Raw genomic sequence first — 23697 nt, forward strand, 5'->3', positions numbered from 1 at the left:
CTTGGACAATGGCAGGGAGTTGAGTGCAGGGCAGTTGAGGGAGAACCCTGTGTACAAACGTCCAGGAGGTCACCAGCTCTGTTTCATAGATTTTACCCAAGAAAATGATCAAAGGCTAGTGAGTATCATCCGTGCCAGTACTGAGAGCCAGGCCCACCTGATAGCTAGACTGCTGTCAACTAATAAATATATAGGGCGGGATTTTCCATTGCTCTCACTGGCGTCAGAGGGAGTTTTACCATTGACTTCAATGGTAGCAGAGTCAGGCCAACTCTCAGCACTTCTGAAAATCCCACCAGAACTATGTAACATCACTAGGCACAGGTATTATTTTTGTTAGACATGTCAGTACAATTTGAAAATAATACTGCCGAAGAAATACAAGCTGCCTTGGAAGTTTCGATATTTCAATGGCTTTGCTCTGACTCCACAGAGGCTGCCATTTCCCTGCTAATAGGAAAGAAGTGACAGCAACTCAGACCAGGAGAAACTAATTCTGCAGTGACATCAAAGAGAAAAGTATGAAAAGTTTCCATACCATTTTTAGGTAAATTTCAATATGTACTGAACTGGAAAAGGTTGGTTTGTTTAGAATTGGCTATATTTGTTTGCTTTGCAGAATATATGTAACTTGAGCGCCCTCATGGCCAAGATGGAGTCTGCTTTACAGGCAGCTCTGGCCAAGAGAAGGTGCGCGCAGAAATGCAGCAGGAAAAATCCCTTCCACTCCAGGGGCATCTGTTCCAAACCCCGCAGAGTGAACACACACGCCCACAGGAAAAGTACAGTGGATACAAGAAAGGGAAATATTTATTACCAGAGGGATGAGAGGAGAAAAATAACAAGGGGAAATATCGGACGATCAGTGGTAGCACAGTGTGAAAGGGCAGACATTGAGCAATGGGTCTGCACAAAGAGTTCAGGAGTCCTGAACAAAGTTCCAGTCCAGTGGTGAGTCTTGGGTGCTCCTGGTCATCTTCAGCACCAGTAAACTTTCCCCAACAAATCCCTCCAGTGCCCTCTTCTGCCGCTCTCTGCAAAGCCACACAGAGCGACAGCCTCCCCACTTAACTAGCTAGCAGCCTCCCTCCTTATTCCCAGTGCAGAGTCACAAGCCCCAGTACTCACAGCCCCATGCAGCTCTGGGCAGCAGTGATACTGGGTCCAGCTCCAGCCTGTCCTTCTCGGGTGATTCCTCCCTGGCACAGTGCTCCTCCTGGCTCCTGTCCTTGGCTGTCCCCGATCCACCGCCCTGCTCTTCCCAGGCTTCAGGCAGGTTCTTTGCTGCTTCACTCTGTGAGGGCCTGCGTCCTGAGCCCTTCTCTCTGGAGCTCCACACCCACACCCTGGAGTTTCCCTCCTTTCTCTCACTGCTCCCCCTCCCCCATTAGGAAAAAGATTTAAAGGGGCCATGCTCTCTAAACCCCAAAGGGGTTACATACAGATCATCTGTGCTTCCTTTGCCCTGAATCCTGTGAACTCCTTGTCCTGTTCCTATATGCCTCAGCACCATCCCAGGCTATCCCTTTTCTTGATGATTTTGTTGCATAGGTTTCAATGAAACATTTAAAACTTAATTCACTACTTTTAAAAAAATTCTCCATCTTTCAAATTGCCAAAAATGTTTATCCATGTTAGTATTTACCCCACATTTAGTTACAATATCATGATGGTTGCATTTTAAAATAAAATATATAGCTACCACAATGTAGGAATGTATGTTTCTCACACTCTTTGCAATTCACCTTTAAATGTCCTTTTTTATTTAGCAAAGATGATAAGATATCTATAATTTGTTTTAATTTTATCAATGAGAATGATACAAGGAAGGAATGGCCCACTCTAATTTCTGAAAATTTTATATGACAAGTTCCTAATTCAAAAAGTACTGGATCTAACACATGGGAATTCTGTATTAGATCTCATCTAGACAGCTAAGGAGGAACAGATCACAGGACTAAAAGCTGGTGGTAGTTAGGGCTTGACTAAACTGGGATTTTAAACCATATCAAATCAAGTTAATCCAGTTTGAAAACACTTGCATACACACGATGCATCCCATCACTGCGCAATGACTAAGGCTACGATTTAGTCATGGATATTTTTAGTAAAAGTCATGGGCAGGTCTCGAGTAATAAACAAAAAATTCACGGGCTGTGATCTGTCCAGAACTTATAGTATAAATATGCCTGACAAAATGTATTTTTGGGAGGGGGGCAGTGCTGGCGGGGGGGGCAGTGCTGGGGGTAGGAGACTGGGGCCAGTGGCACCAGTTGCTAGGGGCCGCCAGGCAGCAGCTGCCAGGGGCTGCCCCAGGACTGCTCCCGGGGGCCACCAGGCAACAGCTACCCCAGGACTCCTGCCGGCTATCCCATGGTGTTTTGCAATTAGACTATTACTGACCTGTCCGTTTGCCTGTGTGCCCCGGTATGACACCCTCGCCCCTTTAAAAGCTGACACAGAGCCAGATTTTCCCATTTGCTTCTGGATCCCAATGCATCATTCTTGCAATACAACTACAACCGCATCCCAGAAGCTCCACAACATGCCTTGTGCAGCCGCTTGGAGCAGTGATGAGACCCTGGATCTCATCACCATCTGGGGAAAAGCATCGGGTCATGAAACTCTTGTGGCCAGCCACCAGAATCAAGGTCTTTTTGTGGACATTGCAAAGTAGATGTCCACGAGGGGTCACCACCAGGATGTCGAGTAGAGCTGGATAAAGAGCAAGCAGCTCAGGAGAAAATGCATTGAAATGTGGCACAAAAGGACATAATCCGTGACCTGTCCATTGTTTAATCAAACAATGGTTTGTTGATAAATTGTATCCACTATTTGACCACACTTTGGTTCGTTATGAAATATATTCAAGAGGCCAAATAATCATTGTCAGTCAGGTTTAATAATATAGTGCAGGGAAAAGGTTCAATGTGATACCCGTCTCTGGGAAGCCATCTCACGCAGTGATGTTACATGCACCTTATGCAGAAGGTGGGCTCCCAAAGTTACACACTTCAGCTGGTATCATTTATATGATGATTTAACAAATTACACATCTCTTTACACATCATTAAAATCCAGCCCATCAGTTTGTCCCAGTTCCCTAATCTCCCTTATCTTTGTTTGGGATACTAGCATTACAGGTACTGGTCCATGAAGATACTTCCCTCACTTGTGTTAAGTCATAGAATGAATGTATCTTGATTTTGACAAGTTTCCTACCTGTTTATGCCAAATGTTTTCTTCAAAAAATGCAAGGTGTTATGGGATACATAGCATAAGTGAACATGATTTATGTAACGGCATAGGCCAGTTTAGGCTATATTACTGTTACAATATTTGTGCTTAATGTTACTGGTCCTTAATGCATACTAACATGCATATTAGTGTGTGTATAATACATATTATTAATATGATATTATGCTAACCAGCATGTATTAGTCAACAGAAAATTTAGTTAATGTTCCTAGTTCACATGAGATACAATAATCATGATGTGATTACATTTGTTGAGTGCAAACAGAATAAAGTGCAAAATAGTAATATATATACTTGGTGCTTTGAAACAGCCAGTTTCTCAAAGGTGAAAAGAATTATGAGCCAAATGAGCTGGGAGAAAGAATTTTAAACATAAGAATGTGAATGATAATAGAACATAAGAACGGCCATACTGGGTCAGACCAAAGGTCCATCTAGCCCAGTATCCTGTCTTCCAACAGTGGCCAATGCCAGATGCCCCAGAGGGAATGAACAGAACAGGTAATCATCAAGTGATCCATCCCGTCGCCCATTCCCAGCTTCTGGCAAACAGAGGCTAGGGACACCATTCCTGTTCATCCTGGCTAATAGTTATTGATAGACCTATCCTCCATGAATTTATCTAGTTCTTTTTTGAACCCTGTTACAGTCTTGGTCTTCACAACATCCTCTGGCAAAGAGTTCCACAGGTTGACTCTGCATTGTGTGAAAAAATACTTCCTTTTGTTTGTTTTAACCCTGCTGCCTATTAATTTCATTTGGTGGCTCCTAGTTCTTGTATTACGAGAAGGAGTAAATAACACTTCCTTATTTACTTTGTCCACACCAGTCATGATTTTATAATACCAGTTTAGAATTAGTTGAAAGCATTTTAAGAGTTCAATTTAAATTTTTCACCTTTTATGTGGCTTATTTATTTCATCTCAGACAACAAAATTAAAAACAGATCAGATTATCTTGTTGCTGACAGATAATTTTAATTTCTGGTTCATTGGCCGCATGTTTTTTTATTTAGGCTTCCAGCACTGCAGGAGAATTCCTAAGCCCCAAACTCTCTAAATTAATGGGGATTTGTTTGTTGTTAAAAGTTATCCTAAAACTTATCCTAAATAGTAACTGTTTAGGAACATTTTAGTAGATGCCCAAAAGCCAAAATCCCACAATCTAGAAAGAAGATCACACTGATTTAAAAAAAAAACAACCTGGCTTAGATGGGAAGTGAAAACAGCTATAAATATATATAACAAATGTAAGAAAGGGAAATCTGATAGTAATAAATATAAAATCAAAAGCTAGGGATTGTAGAAAATTGATAAGGGAAGGAAAAGGACACAAGGGGAAATCTGTGGTCAGTAAAGTTAAGGATAATAATGAGTTTAAATAGATTAGGAATTCTAACAATGGTATTGGTCCATTAATAGATGGAAATGATAGAATTCTCAATAAAAATGCACAAAAGACAGAAGTATTCAAAAATATTTCTGTTCTGTATTTGGGATAAACCCAGGTGATGCAGCCATATCATGTTGATTATGTTATGATGAAATACTTTCCATTCCAACAATACCTAAGGATGTTAAACAGCAGTGACTAAAAAGAATTTTTAAAATCAGCAGGTCCAGATAACTTACATACAAGAGTTTTCAAAGAGCTGGCTGATGAGCTTTCTGGACTGTTAATGTTGATTTCCTTGAGTCTTGGAACACTGGGGAAGTTCCAGAGTACTGAAAGAAAGCTAATGTTGTGCCAATATTTAAAAAGGGTAAATGGGACAATCTGGGTAATTATAGGCCTGTCACAAGTCTCCATTAGTCCCTCTTCTGCTATTGGATGCTCTATTTGAATGGATTGGGGTAGGGGTGGTTGTGATACAGAGATCCAAATTCTAGTACCTGTGGGTTTATCATAGTAATTGTGGACTATGCCACTTGATACCTGGAAGATGTGCCCTTGGCAACGTCACAGGCCATAGCTAATGAGCTATTTAAAGTATTTTCCTGAACAGGGATCCTATATATGATATTAATTGATATGGGGAGTGCATTCATGTCCCAGCTAATCCAGGAGTTATGTTCCCCCCTTATGATTAGTAAGGACCTCTGTTTACCACCCACAGACAGACAGGCTAGTAGAACGCTTTAACAGGGAACTTAAAGGAATGCTATGAACATTTGTGACTACTGAATCCTGAAATTGGGATAAGATGCTATTGTACCTATTGTTTGCAGGCCAAGAAGTCCCACAGAAGTCTATGGGGTTCTCCCCATTCAAGTTACTATATGGCAGACAGCCCAGGGCCAGGAGTATTTTAGATCTCTTGTAAACATTCTGGCATGACCAAAGTATCGAGGGCCAGAATGTAACTCTGTGTGTCCTCAGTCTATGGGAATGACTAGACATAGCATCTGAAGAAGTGGTGTTTTACCCACGAAAGCTTATGCCCAAATAAATCTGTTAGTCTTTAAGGTGCCACCAGACTCCTTGTTGTTTTTGTGGATACAGACTAACACGGCTACCCCCTGATACGAGACTTAGTAGGGACCTTTGCCAGAAAGAAGATGTGGGCTGCACAACATTTCTAAAATACAGGAGGTCAGATTAGCTTTTATGATCACAATGGTCCCTTCCGGCTCTACAGTCTATGAACAATCTCTGAGGGCCAGATTCACAGCAGTACTTAGATGACTAATCTCTACAATTAGGTGTCTAAATCTCATTCTTAGGGCACCACTGTGATTCATAAAACTCCTGTTCAGTTGCTGCCTAACTCTGCAGACACCTAAACTTGGTCAGAGCCTACATTTTTTCAGCAAAGTTTTCCTAGGCATAAGCGCCGACTTCCACTGTTCCCGGTAGGTGCTTGACCGCACCCCCACCCCTGACCCCACCTCCATTCCACCCCTTCCCCAAAGTCCCCGCTCCTTTCCTTCCCCCATTCCACCCCCTACCCCCAAGTCCCCGCCCCTGCCCCGCCTCTTCTCTGCCTCCCCTGAGTGCACTGCATCCCCGCTCCTCCCTCCTGGAAAGTCCTGAGTTTGGCGGCAGGAAGCGCTGGGAGGTAGGCGGAGGAGCGGGGATGCGACACGCTCGGCAGGAGGAGTAGGTGGGGCGGGGCGGGAGAGGAGCTTGGCTGCTGGTGGGTGCAGAGCACCCACTAATTTTTCCCCAAGGGTGCTACAGCCCCAGAGCACCCATGAGTTGGCACCTATGCTAGGCACCCATGTTTCTGCCTCTGGGCATACACACTGCTCCCTCACTGTAGGTGCCCAAACACCTCACTCCTGCCTATGCTCCAGAGTGATTCACAAACCAGGTGAAGATAGGCACTCGCCCATCTAACTCACACATGGGGCCTGATATGGTAGGCTTGCTTAGAGGCTGTCTAACTCCTCACCACAACAAGTCATTCCTTTAATCCTGGGGTTTGTGCACTCAGCCAGTCTGTGGGAGACCACTGCTTCAAGTCCTCCTCCGCCCCATGAGAAGAAGGGATTTGAACAGGGATCTACCACCTCATGGAAGAGTGCTCTAACCACCTGATTAGAAAAGGAGTACTTGTGGCACCTTAAATTTGTTAGTCTCTAAGGTGCCACAAGTACTCCTTTTCTTTTTGCGGATACAGACTAACACAACTGCTACTCTGAAACCTGTCACTTGATTAGAGTCAATCTCACTCTCTATGGCCCAATTAACATTTAATTAAAGTGAAACATCTTCAACAGGCAAGACCGAGGGAACCCCACATCAGTCCATCCTTTAGCTCAGGGGTTAAGGCACTCTCCTGAGTGGAGGCAGATCCTTGTTCAAATGCTTTATCCTCAACATCAGAGCGGGGAACTCAAACCAGTGGTTTCCTGCATTCTGGTTGACTAAAGTTGATAACGGAGATCTACCAATTCCCCAGCTGTTGCATGTGGAGTTAGGTGGTCTGAGAGCATGCCTACCAGATTGGGCCCCACACACGAGTTAGATGGAGTAGCACCTATCTTTCCCCAGTTCATGAATCATTAGCAGAGATAGGCACCTAAGTTTGGGCTGCAGGGAAGCACCTATCAGAGAAGGGCAGGGTTTAGCACACACTCCTGTCATTGGCATCTCCCATTAGCTAGCTTAGCTGGCTCCCCACCTAGTATGCTGGCTTTGTGAATCACATTGTAAGACACCTCTCTCTTCCCATACGTTGTATAGGAGGCCTTTGTAGCTCACAGAATTGTTCCTGTTATTTTCTGGATGCCTAAAAATTAGGCGTTGCAATGCTGAGAGTCACAACACCAAAGTCCCTTTGTGAATCAGGGCCTGAGTGCGTGGGGACACTTATTCTTACACCTGGCGCTCTTTAATCTGAAATCATCTTTGGCCAATGGCTGACTCAAAATGCATTGCGTATGGCACAATCATATTGTTGCCCCTTTTGGCCCAAGTGGTCAGGCAATATTTGGGGACTTGCCAGGCTGCTTCCACTGGAAGGAGAAATTGACAATACAACTCAGGTACCTCTTTGGTGCAAATGTGTTTATTTACAAAGAATGTACACAAAGTCCTGTTTCCATGATCATAGTAAAAATAAATAACAGCAGGCAGCCCAAGTCTGCTTTTCCCACAAGTAGTGTCTCCAAAAGAAGCTCTGTCTCATCTTCCTCCCAAGGACATGCTTTGTCACAATTTCAGGGTAATTGCACCTGTATCCCTTTCCTCCATGGTCCACTCCAGGAGTTTCTAGTTTGGTCTCAGGTCTCCAGCTGTCACCTGTCTCTGGGCAGGAACCCCTGTCCCACTCCCTTCTGACTGGTAGGTTTTAAACCTGCACTGCTCCCTATCTTATACTGCAATATCTCCAGCAAGCCAGTCTGCCTAAAGGCCAGCACTTTCTCTCCAAAGGCTATGAACAGTGTATTGCCAGCAGTTACAAATTACCACACAGCTCTTTCTAAGCAAGCCTATTTATTCTTAAGGTAAAAGCATTACAGACAAAACACAAAAATAAATAAAAAACAATACACATGCTAAAAGCTTACCAAAGGTCACCTATCAGTCTTATGGGACCTTGGTAAGCCTAAGTCTTTCCAACCCTACAGCAAGGCTTGGGGCCCTTGGCCAGGAAGTCCCATTTGTTTGCTGGATCAGAGAGAAGACTGAAGTCAGCTTAAACACAGTGTTTTTATATCAAAAGCCCTTTCTTTGTCTGTTGGTTTCTGGAGAAACCAGTTTCTGCAAGCCTTCTCCAGAGGTGATACTTCTCTGGAGGTGTTTATAATCTAAGTGATTCACCATAATCACCCCCCATTTTTCTTGACTCTTAGCAAAGCTGTGACAATCCGCCCCCCCACCCCATCCCTCCGGAGTTGTATACAATCCCTGGCCCACAGTGATACATAAAAACACTCATGCACTTAATACAATACAATCCACAAAGATATTGCCTGTGGTTGCAGTGTCTGTCACAAAACCCACAATTGCTTCTCTCAGGGCAGGTCTACACTACAGCAGGGATGGATGGAGCCACTGGTGGTCGATTTAGCGGGTCTAGTAAAGACCCGCCAAATCGACTGCAGATTGCTCTCCAGTCAACCCCAGTACTCTACCTCCGACCAGAAGAGTAAGGTAAGTCGATGGGAGATTTTCTCCCATTGACCCCCCACGGTGTAGACCCCACGATAACTCGACCTAAGGTACGTCCACTCCAGCTACATTATTCATGTAGCTCGAGTTGCGTAGCCTCACTTTCTGTCTCTAGCACACAAAGATGCATACTGCTACTACCAATCAACCCCCTCACCTGTCCACTTGCAACTAGTCCCAGGGAAACCCCTGAGCCCACACGGCTTGATTACTTTGCTAAGTTGTCCATTGCCTTGGGAGGTGGCTTCTGATAGTTTGCAGGTGTCCTATCTTCAAGGGATATTTAATTGTTCTTTTTATTTAGTTTGAAGGAAGGGTGCTTAGCATTCCCGTCAGAATTAATGAGATCTGTGATTGTTTATAGACCAAAGACCCATTTCATGACAGCCATTAACACGTTCCAGCATAACAGTACACTGCAGAAGTATCTAGGGAAAAGTAATTTCCTAGTGATTATTAAAATCAATTTGTTCCATGAACATTTTCAGAAAAATCAAAATATTTTTGTAAAACAATAAGGTGAAAAGAAAAGCATAGTAAACATAATGTAAAAGTTAATTGTGGAACTAACCCCATAGTTTCCAAAACACTCAACCACACAAAGATGTTCACAGGAAGCCTCATATGACTTTGGGTCCCAGTTTAAAGTCATTAGGATGTTCACAAGCTACCCCGGAGGATCTTAGGTTGGTTTCAATGGAACTTAGGAGCCTAAATACATTTGAGGACCTGTCTGCTTTTATCACTGAAGGATGCAGGTTGGAGGGGCAGAAATCCTGAAGTGAATGGTGTCAGTTAGCTATTGTGGAATCATCAGTGGAACTTAACCACAGCAGCAACCTGTATCTGAGAATTCACCGCAGGACCCACCCTAAATACCTGGCCCTCCCACTCCAGATGTGTGCTTGGAACAACGTGCCAAATTTCAGTAGTTTGTGAATTGCTTTTGAATCCTTCATGACGACGGCTGCTCTACCATGCACTCCAACATGAGAGAAAGATACAGAAAAATTCTGCATGTCTTAAAGAAAGCGACTGCTTTTTTCAGGAGTCAGAGAGGCAGGGGACTTGGCACACCCCAAATATGGGCACTTATCGACTTAATATGCAATTTCTTGTGATTTAGAAAGCACACCTTAAAATATAATTAATCCCCCCCAAACACCTTACTAATGTAACTGGTGCCAGTCCTGGACCTGAAAAGGATTCAGCATCCCTGCAGAAGGGTATGGCATGCACTATATACATATTCACGCAGCAATGAAACTGCGTGACAATGCTTTTCAACAGGTGGGCTTATTAGGCTGGCAGGGCAGGGTCACCAGGGTTCATTCTACCAGCATAAAGCACCGTGTGCAAAACCACAGGCTGCCTCCATCCTAGTAACACATAACAGTCATAAATGGGCTGTGCTGGGTATTGCAAATTGGCAGTGGAGCCCTGCCATGTCGTGCCAGGAAGGTGGAAGCAGAAGCCCCCATGGGAGCTGGTGTGGAGAGAGCCCTGCCTCAGAACCAATGGCATGAGACAGCCCATTATTTATCCTCCCTCCATGGGCCCCAAACCCATGGCACAGAGTGGGGAGTGGGGGCTGCTTTCTCCCTTGCTGCCTCCCCGCCCCCTTGCTGGGCTCCAGGCCCTGCTGGGGGAGGGAAGGTGCAGCTGGCTAGGCAGCCATGTTGTTGGGCTCAGGGACGAGCAGACACAATCCTGCTGCCCGTGGTAACTTTCAGGGAAGTTTCTGTCACAGCCTCTGGGGGGATGTGGGCTGCGGGGAGGGGGGAAGGAGCCCGCAGCGGCTGCCCAGCGCGGCGCACACGGCCTGGAGACCCCCTCCCGCTGCCCAGCGAGCCCCTGTCTGCCGACACCAGGCACCCCCCGTCAACCCAGCCAGGCAGGCCACCACTGCGCTACCTCCCGCACCGGGCTGGGGACGGGAGCCTTATTCAGCGAGCGCTTTAGGCCGGCTCCCCTGCGCAGACAGCGTAAAGCCAGCAGCTTCCCCTTGCGTGCGCTGCGAGTCTCTCTCGGGCTAAGGCTCCGGCCCCGCCTCCCTTGCTCTTGCCTGAGTCTCCCATTGGCCAGCTGGTGCGTCACTCTCAGGCTGGACCCATCTCGCGCTCCCCATTCATGCAGTTTGGTTGCGTGTTGGTGTATTTTACTGTTTGCAATAAAGAGGGGGGGATTTTTTTTTTGTTCAGTTTCTGCTGCAATTAACTCTTGGTCCCTTATAAATTTTTTTTGGCAATTTTGCAGAACGGTTGAAACAGTTTTTTGTTTTGTGATTGCATTTGTTTTTTAATAGATCTCTTATCTATTTTGCAATCAACTATTAAGGTGCAACTATGCCCAAAAGAAAGGTAAGTACAAAAAATAGGGGGGGGGGAGAGAAATGGGGAATGAAGGATAGAGATTAGAGGAGCGTTTGCAAAAATATCTATAATTTATGCGTGTGTATGTGGAGTTTTTGCATATTAATTTTTTTGTGCATGTCCTAAAGTGGAGCTGGAACTGAAGGGCGATGATTAGAATGTGCGGTCGGGCTCATCTGTGGGAGCAGGGGAGCGTCTGAGTTCACTTTGGGCTGTTTTGTTTGCAAGGAGAAGGCTAAGCAGTGTCTCCATGCTGGATTACAAACAGCCATAGTGCTGCTGCTGCCCCTATGGAGAATACAGGCAGGCAGAGCTAGCCACGGAAGGCTGTGCTTCTCCAAGCGCCCCAAAAAGCGCATGGCTGGACAGCCAGAACCTTCCCATTAATCGCCGGGGGCATTTTAGTGTTGATTGGGCTATTGCCTGGGAGGATTTGAGTCTAAACGGTGCCTCTTTCTCCTGCGTTTGCCTTTGTTCTCCCTTTTTTTTTCTCTCCCACTTCTTGTCATACCAGATGGTTGTGCAATGGTAATTTGGAGCCATTAGGCGGCGCAGAGTTTGAAACTGTCCTTGAAGGGAAGAGGGGCTGGGAAGGATTCACAACCAGAATTAGTAACTTTGGCTCTGCTCAGCAGCTGGTCTTTCCTAGCTTGCTCTTCAGCAAGCCCAGAGCTGTTTGCAAAGGGGCAGCCTGCCCCCTAAAATTCCAACAGTTAAAATAGTGCTGCCTAGCAGATGCTAGTGTAGCTGTGACCGTGTGTGTATTTTAAGGGCCAAACACTTGGTTATCTCAGCATCTCCCCTTCATTTATGTGTGTTGCATGTTTGCATTTTGAAGGTATTCTGCTATTAAGTGATGACACGGGCATTTCCTGTCCTCTGAGAAATACACTTGCTGGGGGCTCTTATTTCTCCGGGTGTACTGGAATTGGGTGTAGCCTGTGTTGCAATGTGTGAAACGCCCCCCTTCCTCCCACTAATCCTGAGGGCATTAAAGCAGGTCCCCATCCATCCAGCTGCTGCTGTCTCTTCCCCCTACTTGTAAGTGGGATGCCTCTGGGCATAGATAGTAGAGCATTGTCCTTGCATAGGGCTGACAACGACCTTGTTGTTGCAGGTAATTTGGCGGGAACTTTTTAAATGTGGGGACGCTTTGACGCAATGACGTTTAACAAAAGTGGGAGCCCGAGGCATTGTGGGAGTTGTAGTCTTTTATCTGGGAACTTTGAAGTGATCTTAGGCTCTTGCACTGATCTGACTTGAAAGCACAGCTGCACATTTTTAGCTGTTGGAAGTGGGGGAGGAGTGGAACAGAAGTTACACAATTATTATTTTTTGCTTGATCACTTTGCAAACTTTATTTACTGCCAGGGATAGTATGACTAAAAAGTGCGCAAGGTAGAAGGGCAATGAGAAAAGCTGGTAATACGAGAAACTGCAAGGATATGAAATCAAGGAGAGCTGTTTTAACTGGTGAACTAAGACATGAAGATAAAATTGACTGTGATATATTTGAAATTACTTTTTTAGTAGGTCTCCCCGTGCTGCATGTAGACTTATTGAGAGAAAATGGCATGTAGTATTTTCCAACCTCGCACTGAAAATAGGTCTAGCATTAATTCCATTTTCACAGACTTCCTTATTCTGGTCACCTCTATGATAATTCTCAAATACCTGTTTGCAAGCATTTGGCATAATTTCCCCTTCATGACTGTAAAGAATGCAAACCTTTTATGTTTTGCTCTTTTAATTTTTTTATGCAGGCTGCAGCTGAAGGCGAGGTGAAGGAGGAGGTAGGTTTATAAAATATTAATAAAATTAACTTATTTCTCTCAGAACTTGTGTGGTGGTAAACAGTTTAAAACACTGGTCACCAACCAGTAGATCACAATTGGCTTGTCGATCGTGGAGCCTCTGACAGTCGATCGCGATCTCCGGCTACTAAAGGTCCAGCGGCTCCCTGCCTGCCCTCGCTCTGCGCCACTCCCAGAAGTGACCAGCACGCTCCTGCGGCCCCGGGTGGGAAATGTGTCTCCGCATGCTGCTCCTGCCTGCAAGCACCACCCCTGCAGCTCCCATTGCCTGGGAATAGGGAACTGTGGCCAATGGGAGGTGCGAGGCAGTGCCTGCAGGCAGGAGCAGCGCTCAGACACACACACCAGCAGGCCGCAGGGGCGTGCTGGCCACTTCTGGGAGCGGCGCGGGTCCAGGGCAGGCAGGGAGCCCGCCTTAGCCCTGCTGCGCTGCTGACCAGGAGCCGCCCGGCAGGAGCCCAACCCTGAGCCCCCTCCCAGAGCCAGCGCCCTGTACCCCCTCCTGCACCCTGAACTTCTCCTATACCCCAGCCCTGAGTCCCCTCCTGGAGCCAGCACCCTGTATCCTCTCCTGCACCCCAACACTCTGCCCCAGCCCAGAGCCCCCTCCTGGAGCTTGCACCCCTCATCCCGCCCTGCACCCCAACACCCTGCCCCCCAGGCTTAGCCTGGAGCTTCCCCCAACACCCCGAACCCCTCAGCCCAGAGCCCTCACCCCAACCCCCTGCCTCAGCCCGGAGAAAGTGAGTGAGGGTCGGGGAGAGCGAGCAACGGAGGGAGGGGGGATGGAGTGAGCAGGGCAGGGCCTCGGAAGAGGTGGGGTAGATCCTGGGTTACACTTAAATTCAAAAAGTGAGCTTGTGTGTAAAAAGATTGGAGACCACTGGTTTAAAAGAAATTACTAACTGAGGCCCCTCACTCCAATAGAGGTATCTGTTTGCACAGAACCTTGTCTGTGAGCAGTCACATGGGTCTGTGCTAGCAGATTTTGATGCAGGTTCTGGGTGTCAGGGATGAAATATCACGTGATAGGGAACGCTGGGTCCAGTCCGTTGGACTATAACTTGAGAGACATTTTGGAGAATTCACTGCCTGTCCCAGCTGTTAAGCTGTCTGAAACTGGGAGCTTCGGTGAACTAACATGCACAGATTTAGAGAAAGCTGTTCCTGGTACAGGAGAATTTGGAGTTCCACAGCCAAAGATAATCAGTTTCAGGTTAAATGTGGTCCTTAGACCACAGTCTTGCTTCTCTTAGGCACAGAGATCTAACTATGCATAGGAGCTTACAGTATTGGGTCCTTATTATTTACCTGGGTTTGGTGAAAAGGGGGGAAATGGTGAAAGAAATAGGCATTTCTATTTTGCTTTTTAAGAAAAAGGCAAACCCATTACATCCATAGCTCTGTAAATGATCTTGGTATTTGTTTTAATGCTTCATTAAATAATGGTTGGATCAAATTATTTTATGATGATGATGATATAATTCTGAGAATGTATGGCTCTTTCTTTAAATTTTAGTGACACCTCTTTCTTTTATGCAGCCAAAAAGAAGGTCAGCTAGATTATCAGCAGTGAGTATCTTTTTTTTAAAATTGAATTTGTGATGTACGTGATGATGACAATTCAGGAAGATTGGAGTAGGAAGAATCTCATGCTGATGAGAAGAGTATAGGTAGATATGTGTTCACACTTACATTTAAAAATAAAACTCATAGTCCATGCTTCCATGGCTTGTGTACCAACATATTACAGAACCTACTCACAGATTTTACATGTGAGATAAATCCACTATGCTAGTTTGACATAAAAACCATCATATTCAGGAATGGCTGGATCCTGCAATCCTTACTCACATGTGTAGTCCCATTGATTTCAGCAGCACAACTCTTGGGAACAAGAACTGCAGATTGGAGGCCTAAGATCTGCAAATTCTAAAGAGGGCATTACGTTCGAAGACAGGAAAGTTCAGGGCAAAGCCAAAGTACTATATAAGCCCAGTCCTGTAAGTGCTCTATGCCTGGGAGTCTTCTTCCACATGCAGAACACTCAAAGGATTGGGATCAATTTATGCTACCAAGGAAATTACAACAGGAAACAAAGAAAATGAATGCTGCCATACTGGTGAAAAGTTGCACCTCATTTTGGTAAAACAGAAGATACCTATGCATACCAGGAACCCTCTGCAAAGGATAGGGGTAAAAATCATCTCAGACAGCAAGAGACTTGAGAAAAGTTTAGTGTCCATTTCCACATCCTGTGGATCTTTACTTAAGATGCTGTCACATGTGTAGTAGTGCAGGACTCTCATCTCTCCCTACATAGTACATGTATTTATTAAATATTTTAGTCATAACCACTGCCACATACTTCATTTTCCTCATGTATCTGAGTGAAATGACACATACTAATTTATATATCTCAGTCTTGTAAATGATTATGGTTCATATTCTTTTCTGGTCCTTTACACTACACAGGGGAGCATATGGCCCTGCATCTATGCTTTTAATATGTTTTAAATTTGCATACGGAGTAAGTATGTTGAGGTTGTTAATAAGACCATTGCAGTGCTCTTCAGGTGGTATATTTCTTATTTTACAATATGCTTTTTGTACAGAAACCTGCTCCACCTAAACCGGAGCCAAAGCCCAAAAAGGCAGCACCTAAGGTAAATATTTAAGACCTCTTTAATACAGCGGTTTTCTTTTTCAAAATGTGTTTATAGGAATGATGCGCATAGCGAGTCAATTAGTATTTTAATATTTTTAATGAGATTATGTATTTTGCCCAGTTAGAGGAATCTCCATCAGTATCTTAGAAATTACAGATGGCAAAGAGCTATTGAGCGTTCTTTTTCACACTACTGCCAGTGCGGGAACATTCCCTATGGAAAATTCTTGAGTGATTTGTCTGAAGAAATTTTAAACAAATTGTGATGATTCTTTCACTGCTTGCCATGGGAGACTATTCAAAGCATCAATCTCCTAACAATATGTGTGGAATAGAGACCACAGAGCCATAATTGTAGGCAGTGCCGGTAGCTATGCCTGTAAGTAAGTGTGTTTTACACTGTACATAGTAAGGCCCTGTTTTCAGTTGCGTATTAATTTGTCAGACTTTAACCACTGGGATTAAAATTTTCTATGCTTTATCTCCTCAGGCTAGATATATATTTTTTTAATGTTCAGAAAAAATACCTTTTCTGAGAATGAAGTTAGCAAAACTACCTATTTTTTTCCTGATATTTTTTTTTAATATTAAATTTCCAACCATTTTTTTAAAGCTCCTTGGTGCTTTAGAGCAGGAACTCAAAATTTGGCAGGGGATAGTTGTGGGATCAAAGAAGTGTCTTTTGTTGACCTGTTGAAAATTCACCCAGATGTGGCCAAATTATAGGCCTTTGAGCATCACCTTTTGCACATTCTCAGCAGAGCAAGTTAGAGGCTTCCTTTTAAAATATCTGAAAAATCCAACAGTCTGAGCACGCTCTGTGACTCACAGCTCTCTTTGTGGCTCTGAATGGATACCCAAGCAAAGCAGCAACTGCAAAATATCCTTTAACCTATACGAAGGAGTGCTAGGATAAAAGCCAGGAGATCATGAGTTCTGCTTCCACTTTCTGATGTTTATAATGTATTCTTAACAGCCCTTATTATTAAACAAGGCCTCATACACCTTAAGGGACGGGCAACTATTATTCTCCCTCCCCATTTTACACTTGAAGTAACTGAAAGGTTGCACGAAGTCACTTCAGGGACAGCTGGGAATAGAACATAGGTCTCGAATATGGCGGACCCAAGTCTCATCCACTTAGGTACTGTGCCTTTCAGAACAAAGGTTACAAATCTACATACTTAGTTCTACAGCTGAGCCAGTAGACCACAATCCAGAGCCAGTAACAGAACTTAAGAAGCTTGAGACTGAGCATTCTTCTCCTGTCTCACAAATAGACATGCGCAAGTCACTAGCAAAGTGTGTATTGGCTCCATATAGTGGCGAATCTACACAGAAGACGAGAACCTACTGGTACCATGAGTTTCCCTTTTAGCTGTTTTGTGGGTCAAAAGGTCCTGAGTTCAGACTCTGCTGCTGCTGACTCATGCAGAAATCACTGTGGTGCCTCGTGATGCACTTTGTGTTTTCAATTTGCTTTTTAAAAAACTTAAGAAACTACATAAAAAAACTGTTAATAGAATGTTAGGTGCAAACTTAATCCTTCAACAGTTAGGAAATATCACAATTAAAGTTGACTGTCCATAGGTAGTGTGGCCCCCCAAGTACATAGCATCATGATGCAGTCTAATTAAATGATCACATACTATTTGTTCTCCCAGAGTAGTGCCTCATTCATTGCACAGTGAATGAAGTAGTGGGTTGCAAGGAAAAAGAGAATGTTCTCTTGTGTGTAAGGCTCTGGACTTGGACCCGGAGGAGCTGGGTTCTATTCGTGGCTCTCTCAGAGACTCTGAGGAGATGCTGGGCGAGGCTATCAATATGTACACACAAGGGGATGAAATGTAGGTTTCAGAGGCTACTGTAATTCCGGCACTGTCCAATTTTAACTTTTCATCATTAACATTAACATTCTTTTAACAGCTTTTTGTTTATAATTATAAGAATAGCTTTCATCCTCTTAAATATATCCTTATTAAATAAAGTAGAGTTGAAAAAAATCACATGATGTATTAATCACCTGATGTTGCCATCTTTGGGCTTCCCATTCATTCAGGAAAAATTAGTAAAATGACATTGGCCCTCCTCCCATGGAAAGAGCTGCAGGAGAAGGCCTAGAAACGAAAAACTCCATCAGGATTCCCTTGTGCAGGATCATTCTGTTCTGGGAACAGATATATCACACACCAATGTTGCAGAATGGCCAGTAGTTTTGTCCCCAGAAGCCAGGGATTGACATTGATGTCTGGGATCCATAGCAGGCCATGGCTTTTTGTGTAGAGATCCTGTGTCCCTGACAGCATGGCTCCATAAGAGTTGTGCTACCAAGAAATCCCGAGTCATTGGCTGCTCCTGGAACCTCTTTTATGATGGTGCTTTCCCCGTAAAGAGAGGGCTGTGGAACAGTTAATAAGATTCCATTAGTTTCCCGTGGGAGAGAGGCAGGAGTGGATTCCCTTCTTCAACCATCAACCCCCAATCCTATGGAAGGGACTCCACAAGGAAGGTGCTCTGAAGGTAGATCACCACTACCGTTCCTTTGTTTGGGAAGTGGTGGGAGGGAGAGAGACCCTGAAGAGGACCCTCCACACCCCTAGTTCTGGGCAAATGTTCTAGCCCATTAACCTTTATGAAGGTCTCTTGAGGCTTTATACAAATGGTCCCATTTAGTGAGTTTTGTCACGTTAGTATAAAATAATTGCCATACACTACTAGGCTAAAAGTGTTGAAGAAATAGGTATAGGTGTAGCTGTGTCAGTCCCAGTATATTAGAGAGACAAGGTGGGTGAGGTAATTGGTCCAATAAAAGATATTACCTCACTCATTTAGTCTCTGTAGGAAACAGGTACATTTTTATGAATTGTAATCCCTGAGACCACATCATCTTTTAAAGGATATTTTATGAGCAGTAATTTTCCAAGTATTCATGGTTCCTCTGTCTTTTGGAGTGGAAGAAGATGTTAGGGTTGGTATAATCAGAAGTTTTGGCACTCAGGTGCAAATCCTTGGAATTGAAGTAGGTGGGAGTCTTGGTATTTACTATTGTGAAGCGGTGGTTTGATCCAAAAGTACAGAAGGCTGTTACTTCAGAGTTATGGTGTCAGAGGGCTTTTTTCCTTCTTTTGATTTAATTGTGACTCCTGTGTAAAAAGTTGCAATTATTGCAATATGCATTAAAACTTTAATTTCAATTTTTTTTCTTTATATCTGTAGTGATACAGTTGAATTTACACAACTCATACATGGTATATATTGCTTGGAACAACAAGGAATACTTTTGCAATATTCTTTGGTGACTTCAGCTTTCCTCTCTCTCACTTTTCTAATTTATATTTAGAGCATCTCTGAAGAATTCTAGTGTTTCCATTGACTGTGCAAGCTCTTAGATTAGTCTTTCTTTTAATGTCGTTTGGCAGGTAGCTCAACTGCCAAAATGCAAGCTCATCAACACTTTTAACTAACTTAATAAAATGTATGTTTAAAATGGGAATTTCTTTAACCCCAGACATAGCTACCTTTGACCTTGTTCCTCTAGATTATTCATTCCCAGTAGTATATCAAGGACAGGATAGAGAATAAAGGATTTCTTGATAGAAATTTTCATCTGGTGCACCTCACCTTTGTTAATTGTATTTCCAGTAAGTAGTAGTTAGTTATACAAACTTTAGACTTGAAAATATTGATGCTTTAATGCAATCTCCAGTTTTGTGTGCATCTGTCATGCATTTTTGTTCATGTGATTACTTCTAACAGAAAGAGAAGGCAGCAAATGATAAAAAGGAGGACAAAAAAGCAGCAGCAAAGGGGAAGAAGGGAGCCAAAGGCAAAGATGAAACTAAGCAAGATGATGCTAAAGAAGAAAACCACTCTGAAAATGGAGATACCAAAACTAATGAGGTACCTTAACTGCAGTGAATATATTAAAAAGCATAGTCACAAACAGCTTTGTTTTTATTGCAGCTGCAGAGACAAAGGATTCCTCTTACCTTTCAGTTAATTGATATCTACTGGGTAAGGGCTGGCAGGGATAACAGCAATAGGGGCCTCTTTCTGGAAGCAATGAGAGAACTTTTCCTTCAAATACACATCTGCTCTGTGGCCTCATGCTTTCCTTTCTCCCATTGGGTCAGGGAAGAACCAGAAGACCTAGGTAGCTGCAGCTCCCCATATGTGTTCCCTCACCCACCCTGGGCTGGGCTTTGTGCAGGGTATATGCATACTCTGTGCAGCCTCTGAATCCTGTCATGCTGGTTCCACTTTGTAGAGCCTATTGCAGGTGCAGAGGTGGGGTCAGGTTTGTTTTTATACAGAAATTTACTCTGGGAGTGGAGGAGAAGAAGGGATGTGGAAAAGATATCATGTGTGGGTGATTCTTCTCTCTCCCTCTTCCCCCTCTCTCCCAGCATGCTGCTTTTAGTATCCAAGCTTTCAGTTAGAAAAGGTCTCTCTTCAAGTCTTGAACATCCTTGTATTGTTTAATACCTTTAAAGAAAATGACTTCTTGACTCAACAGCCTGTATGATAAAAAGTGAATATTGGAGCAGTATGTGCAGAAGTGTCTTTCAACGGCTCTGAGTATTTTTTTAAGGGGCAGGTGGAATCTGTTTTTAGCTAAGTTTGTTCTGTAGTAAGAACATTTTTAAAAACCAGTAGAAAGAACTATATTTGTAAAAGTTGGACAGTAGGGAAGCAGATCACTGCAGTTTTACATATACATTTCAGATTTCCTTTCTGATCTATAGAAATGAGGTTTTGTATCCTGCCACCAGCATATGGTTGATGTGAATCTCAAAAATATTCCAAATTTCCACCTGTTTGGATTTACGTTAATATTGCAGTGTTAGCTGCAGCATCAGTCCTGTTGTAAAATTTGTAACATTTGTCAACCAAGGTTCCAGTGTGTTTATATCTCCCTGAGTAATTTTGTATCCCTTTCTAGTTAGGTGAGTTTTTTGCAAACTAACCTGTTCAGCAGGTGGGTTAGAGTGGGGCTTTGCTAGAGTGAAAATGTAACATTTCTGTTCTTCCCAAACACTTTTAGGCACCAGCTGCTGAAGCATCCGATGATAAGGAAGCCAAGTCCGAGTAATGTTAACCTTGCCCTATATCTCCATCATCTGGTATCCATACCTCCATGCTGTATTGTTAACAGAGAGGAATATTTTTATCAACTATTTTATAAATGCAGGTTTTTTTAGCATGAATTTAATTATGGAACATCTTCATCTCGGTTACTTGGGAATTAAATCCCTAACAAAACAAAACAAAAAATCATTGTTTTTAAATTTTGTGATTGTAATAGTTTGTATGGTACATGGAAAGAATAAGTGGTGGTAGCTTTCGACTTCTGTCAGTGTGTCCCTTTTTGTGTAAGTCATGCTTACAGACTTCAGATTTTAATTTTACCCTTGTATGTGTTATATGGTTTCTTAAAGTGGGGAGGTCTCAAAACAAATAACTGCGTTAAACATTCCAGTGGTTCTGTGGGTTGCTTTTATAAAGAAGGTGAGATATTTTCATGAAAATCCTAGGAGCTGGAAATCTGTTTCCCAAATGTAACTTTATTTTGTCACTTTTGGAGAAAAAAATAAAGTGTAATCATGTTTTTAAATGAAATACAAACATTTCTTTTAAAAGGGCAGGTTGGTTGTATGTACCCACTGTTAGGAATTTTGCTGGATTTATCTTAATAAAAAAGACTCCTCGAAAGTTGATTGTGGTTTGTTGCTTGTGCTGTAAACTTGTATTGCTGGAAAAGTAATAAGTCTCCTAAAGGTGATCAGTAGCACAATGTTTTATCTTGAAAACATGTAGGTGATGAGCTTGAATTCACAATATGATCAATGCTTGGGCCTCTAAGCCATTTTCTCCAGCTATGTAGACAAACACCACTTTATGGGCCATATCCACAGTTGGTAGAGCTAGCATGGCTACATTGGTTTTTATGGCGTTTTGGTGTAAATCAGCATATCTAGTTCTAGATCTTCAAGTGAAGATTTATGTCCTATTTCACAAATGGTAATGCCTGTGAGGTACTTCTATCGTTTAAGCAAAGATGATGTACTTGGCATCTTTAAAATATATGGCATAACCATTTTAGAAGTTAGGATGATGAATCTTCCCAAATTTAAAGAGCGGAACCTATTTAACTTAGACCTGTCTATCCCTCTGGTATGTTTTCTAAGTCCTTCTTGCTGTAAGACCATTGCACAAGCTTCTGCATCGAGGCTTAAAGGGTTTAAATCAAACCCTCAATAGTAAGAAAGGACTTTCTGTAGTGCTAGGGGAATGTTCTATAGCACTAGATAAAATTATGAACTTTCACAATTCTCGTTTATAATTTACTTATTTAAAAATGTGTTGTGTACTCATTAAATTCTTTTATAAGCCCCTCTACTCTCCTCTAGTAGGAGGCTACAGGTGAAAAAAAGTGTTTTCCATTAATGCAACACTCTTCCTGATTAGTGTCAGCCTCATTAAATTGGAAAACAGTAACTAGGCTCAGGGCCAGGGTTTGTATGGAGTAATAATAGTTTTCTACCTAATTTTATGCATGTGACTGTATATCAAGGATGTTTTAAATTTTCCTCCTTTAGTCTCCTTTTATTCAAAAGGCTCAGTTCACACTATTGGCCAGATATATCTGGTAAGAAGCAAAATGACTGGCAGTGCAGAATTAAAAACTTTTATTGTGTAAGACAGTCTAGCAACCGGAAGCATGAAATACTATGTGCTTGTAGTGGTGATTTTTCTTTTAAATACAAGAAATCACTTGACATGATACATTTTAGTATAAGCCTTTGAAAAGGCTAGGTTTGGTACAGGAAGGTACAGCAGAGAAAGACACAGATAAAGCACACAGCTTATGAGAACAGAATATGTTCTGCATTTCTAGATTTATTTTTATAAGGGGTGGGGAGGACAAAATGAGGGTTGTGAATTTGGGCCTTAGTGTGCAAAGTCAGAACTGCATAGATGGGTGTGTTCAGTAAATAACTAAGTTGCAGCACTCCAAACAGAATCTTTACATGACTAGTCTGTTTCACTACATTGCATATAAATGGTAGAACTTGTTAGTATTTCCCTCCTTCCTCCGCCTCATTCTTTGTACATGTCATGGTCCCCATTTACATTACCCTATACCCAAGTATCAACAGTTAGAAGTGATACGCAGGGGGAATGAGGCTTGTGCTATTCCTTGCTTATTTTAAAAGAAGGTTTGAACAATTTTTTTTAAAAAGGTGTTTTGCCTTTTCTGCATTATAAATTCAATTCTTGTCAACCTAGGAAGACTAACTGACCAGAGAATGAGTGAGGTTGTGGTCAGAGAGATGCAACCTCTTGGGCCTCTTTCTGAACCATAAAGAAGCAACAGCAACAAAACCATATAGACAGCTCCAATTTATGTGTGTTGCCAGGCCATTCTTCAAAGTCAATGCTGTAGACAGAATTTAACTTTTTCCTGTATGTTAGTACAAGCCCTGGAATGTCCATGATTTTTAACCCATTTATCTGATGTCATTATTATTTAGTTTGTATTGCAGTATTGTCCAAAGGATAGTCACGGGCCCTGCCTCAAATAGCTGTTCAGTTGTGTAGCAGTGGCTTAAAAGAATGGTAGCCAGTAGTTAAAATCATTAAGTTTCAAGACAAATAGTTGAAATTTCCCCAGATCACCTTCAATCACTAGTATTTTGGTATCTTCCCAACTTTACTAAAAAGGATTGTAAATGTTTTAGGACCTGATCTTTCCTTCCCATAGGAAAAACTCCCAAGAGAAAGAATACTTGTGTTTTTTATTCTTCTAGCACAGCTGGTCCACCACTTTGTCTCCTCAGGTATATGATAATGGCCTAGGGGAAGAAGCTGATGTCTCTCAACTGATTGGTCAGAACTCCTGTGAGTGGCAGAATATCCCCTGTTCATTATTGGATAATCACCAATAGCTCAGTCAAGGGATATT

At 42.9% G+C, this 23697-nt stretch overlaps 2 protein-coding genes across 3 annotated transcripts in view; one reads left to right on the plus strand and one right to left on the minus strand.

The window, feature by feature from the left end:
- The window catches only part of SH3BGRL (SH3 domain binding glutamate rich protein like), a 169891-nt gene that overhangs the window by 79200 nt on the left and 66994 nt on the right, over window positions 1-23697 (minus strand). The gene's annotated exons all lie outside the window — the stretch shown is intronic.
- HMGN5 (high mobility group nucleosome binding domain 5) lies at window positions 10984-21436 on the plus strand. The gene is made up of 6 exons (XM_074964477.1): window positions 10984-11237; window positions 13013-13042; window positions 14606-14635; window positions 15679-15729; window positions 19488-19631; window positions 20776-21436. Exons 1-6 carry the CDS (start codon window positions 11223-11225, stop codon window positions 20821-20823), a joined length of 318 nt encoding a protein of 105 aa, XP_074820578.1. The 5' UTR covers window positions 10984-11222; the 3' UTR covers window positions 20824-21436.

The sequence above is a fragment of the Natator depressus genome, chromosome 9, assembly GCF_965152275.1.
Source record: "Natator depressus isolate rNatDep1 chromosome 9, rNatDep2.hap1, whole genome shotgun sequence".
In the NCBI taxonomy this organism is placed as follows: Eukaryota; Metazoa; Chordata; order Testudines; family Cheloniidae; genus Natator; species Natator depressus.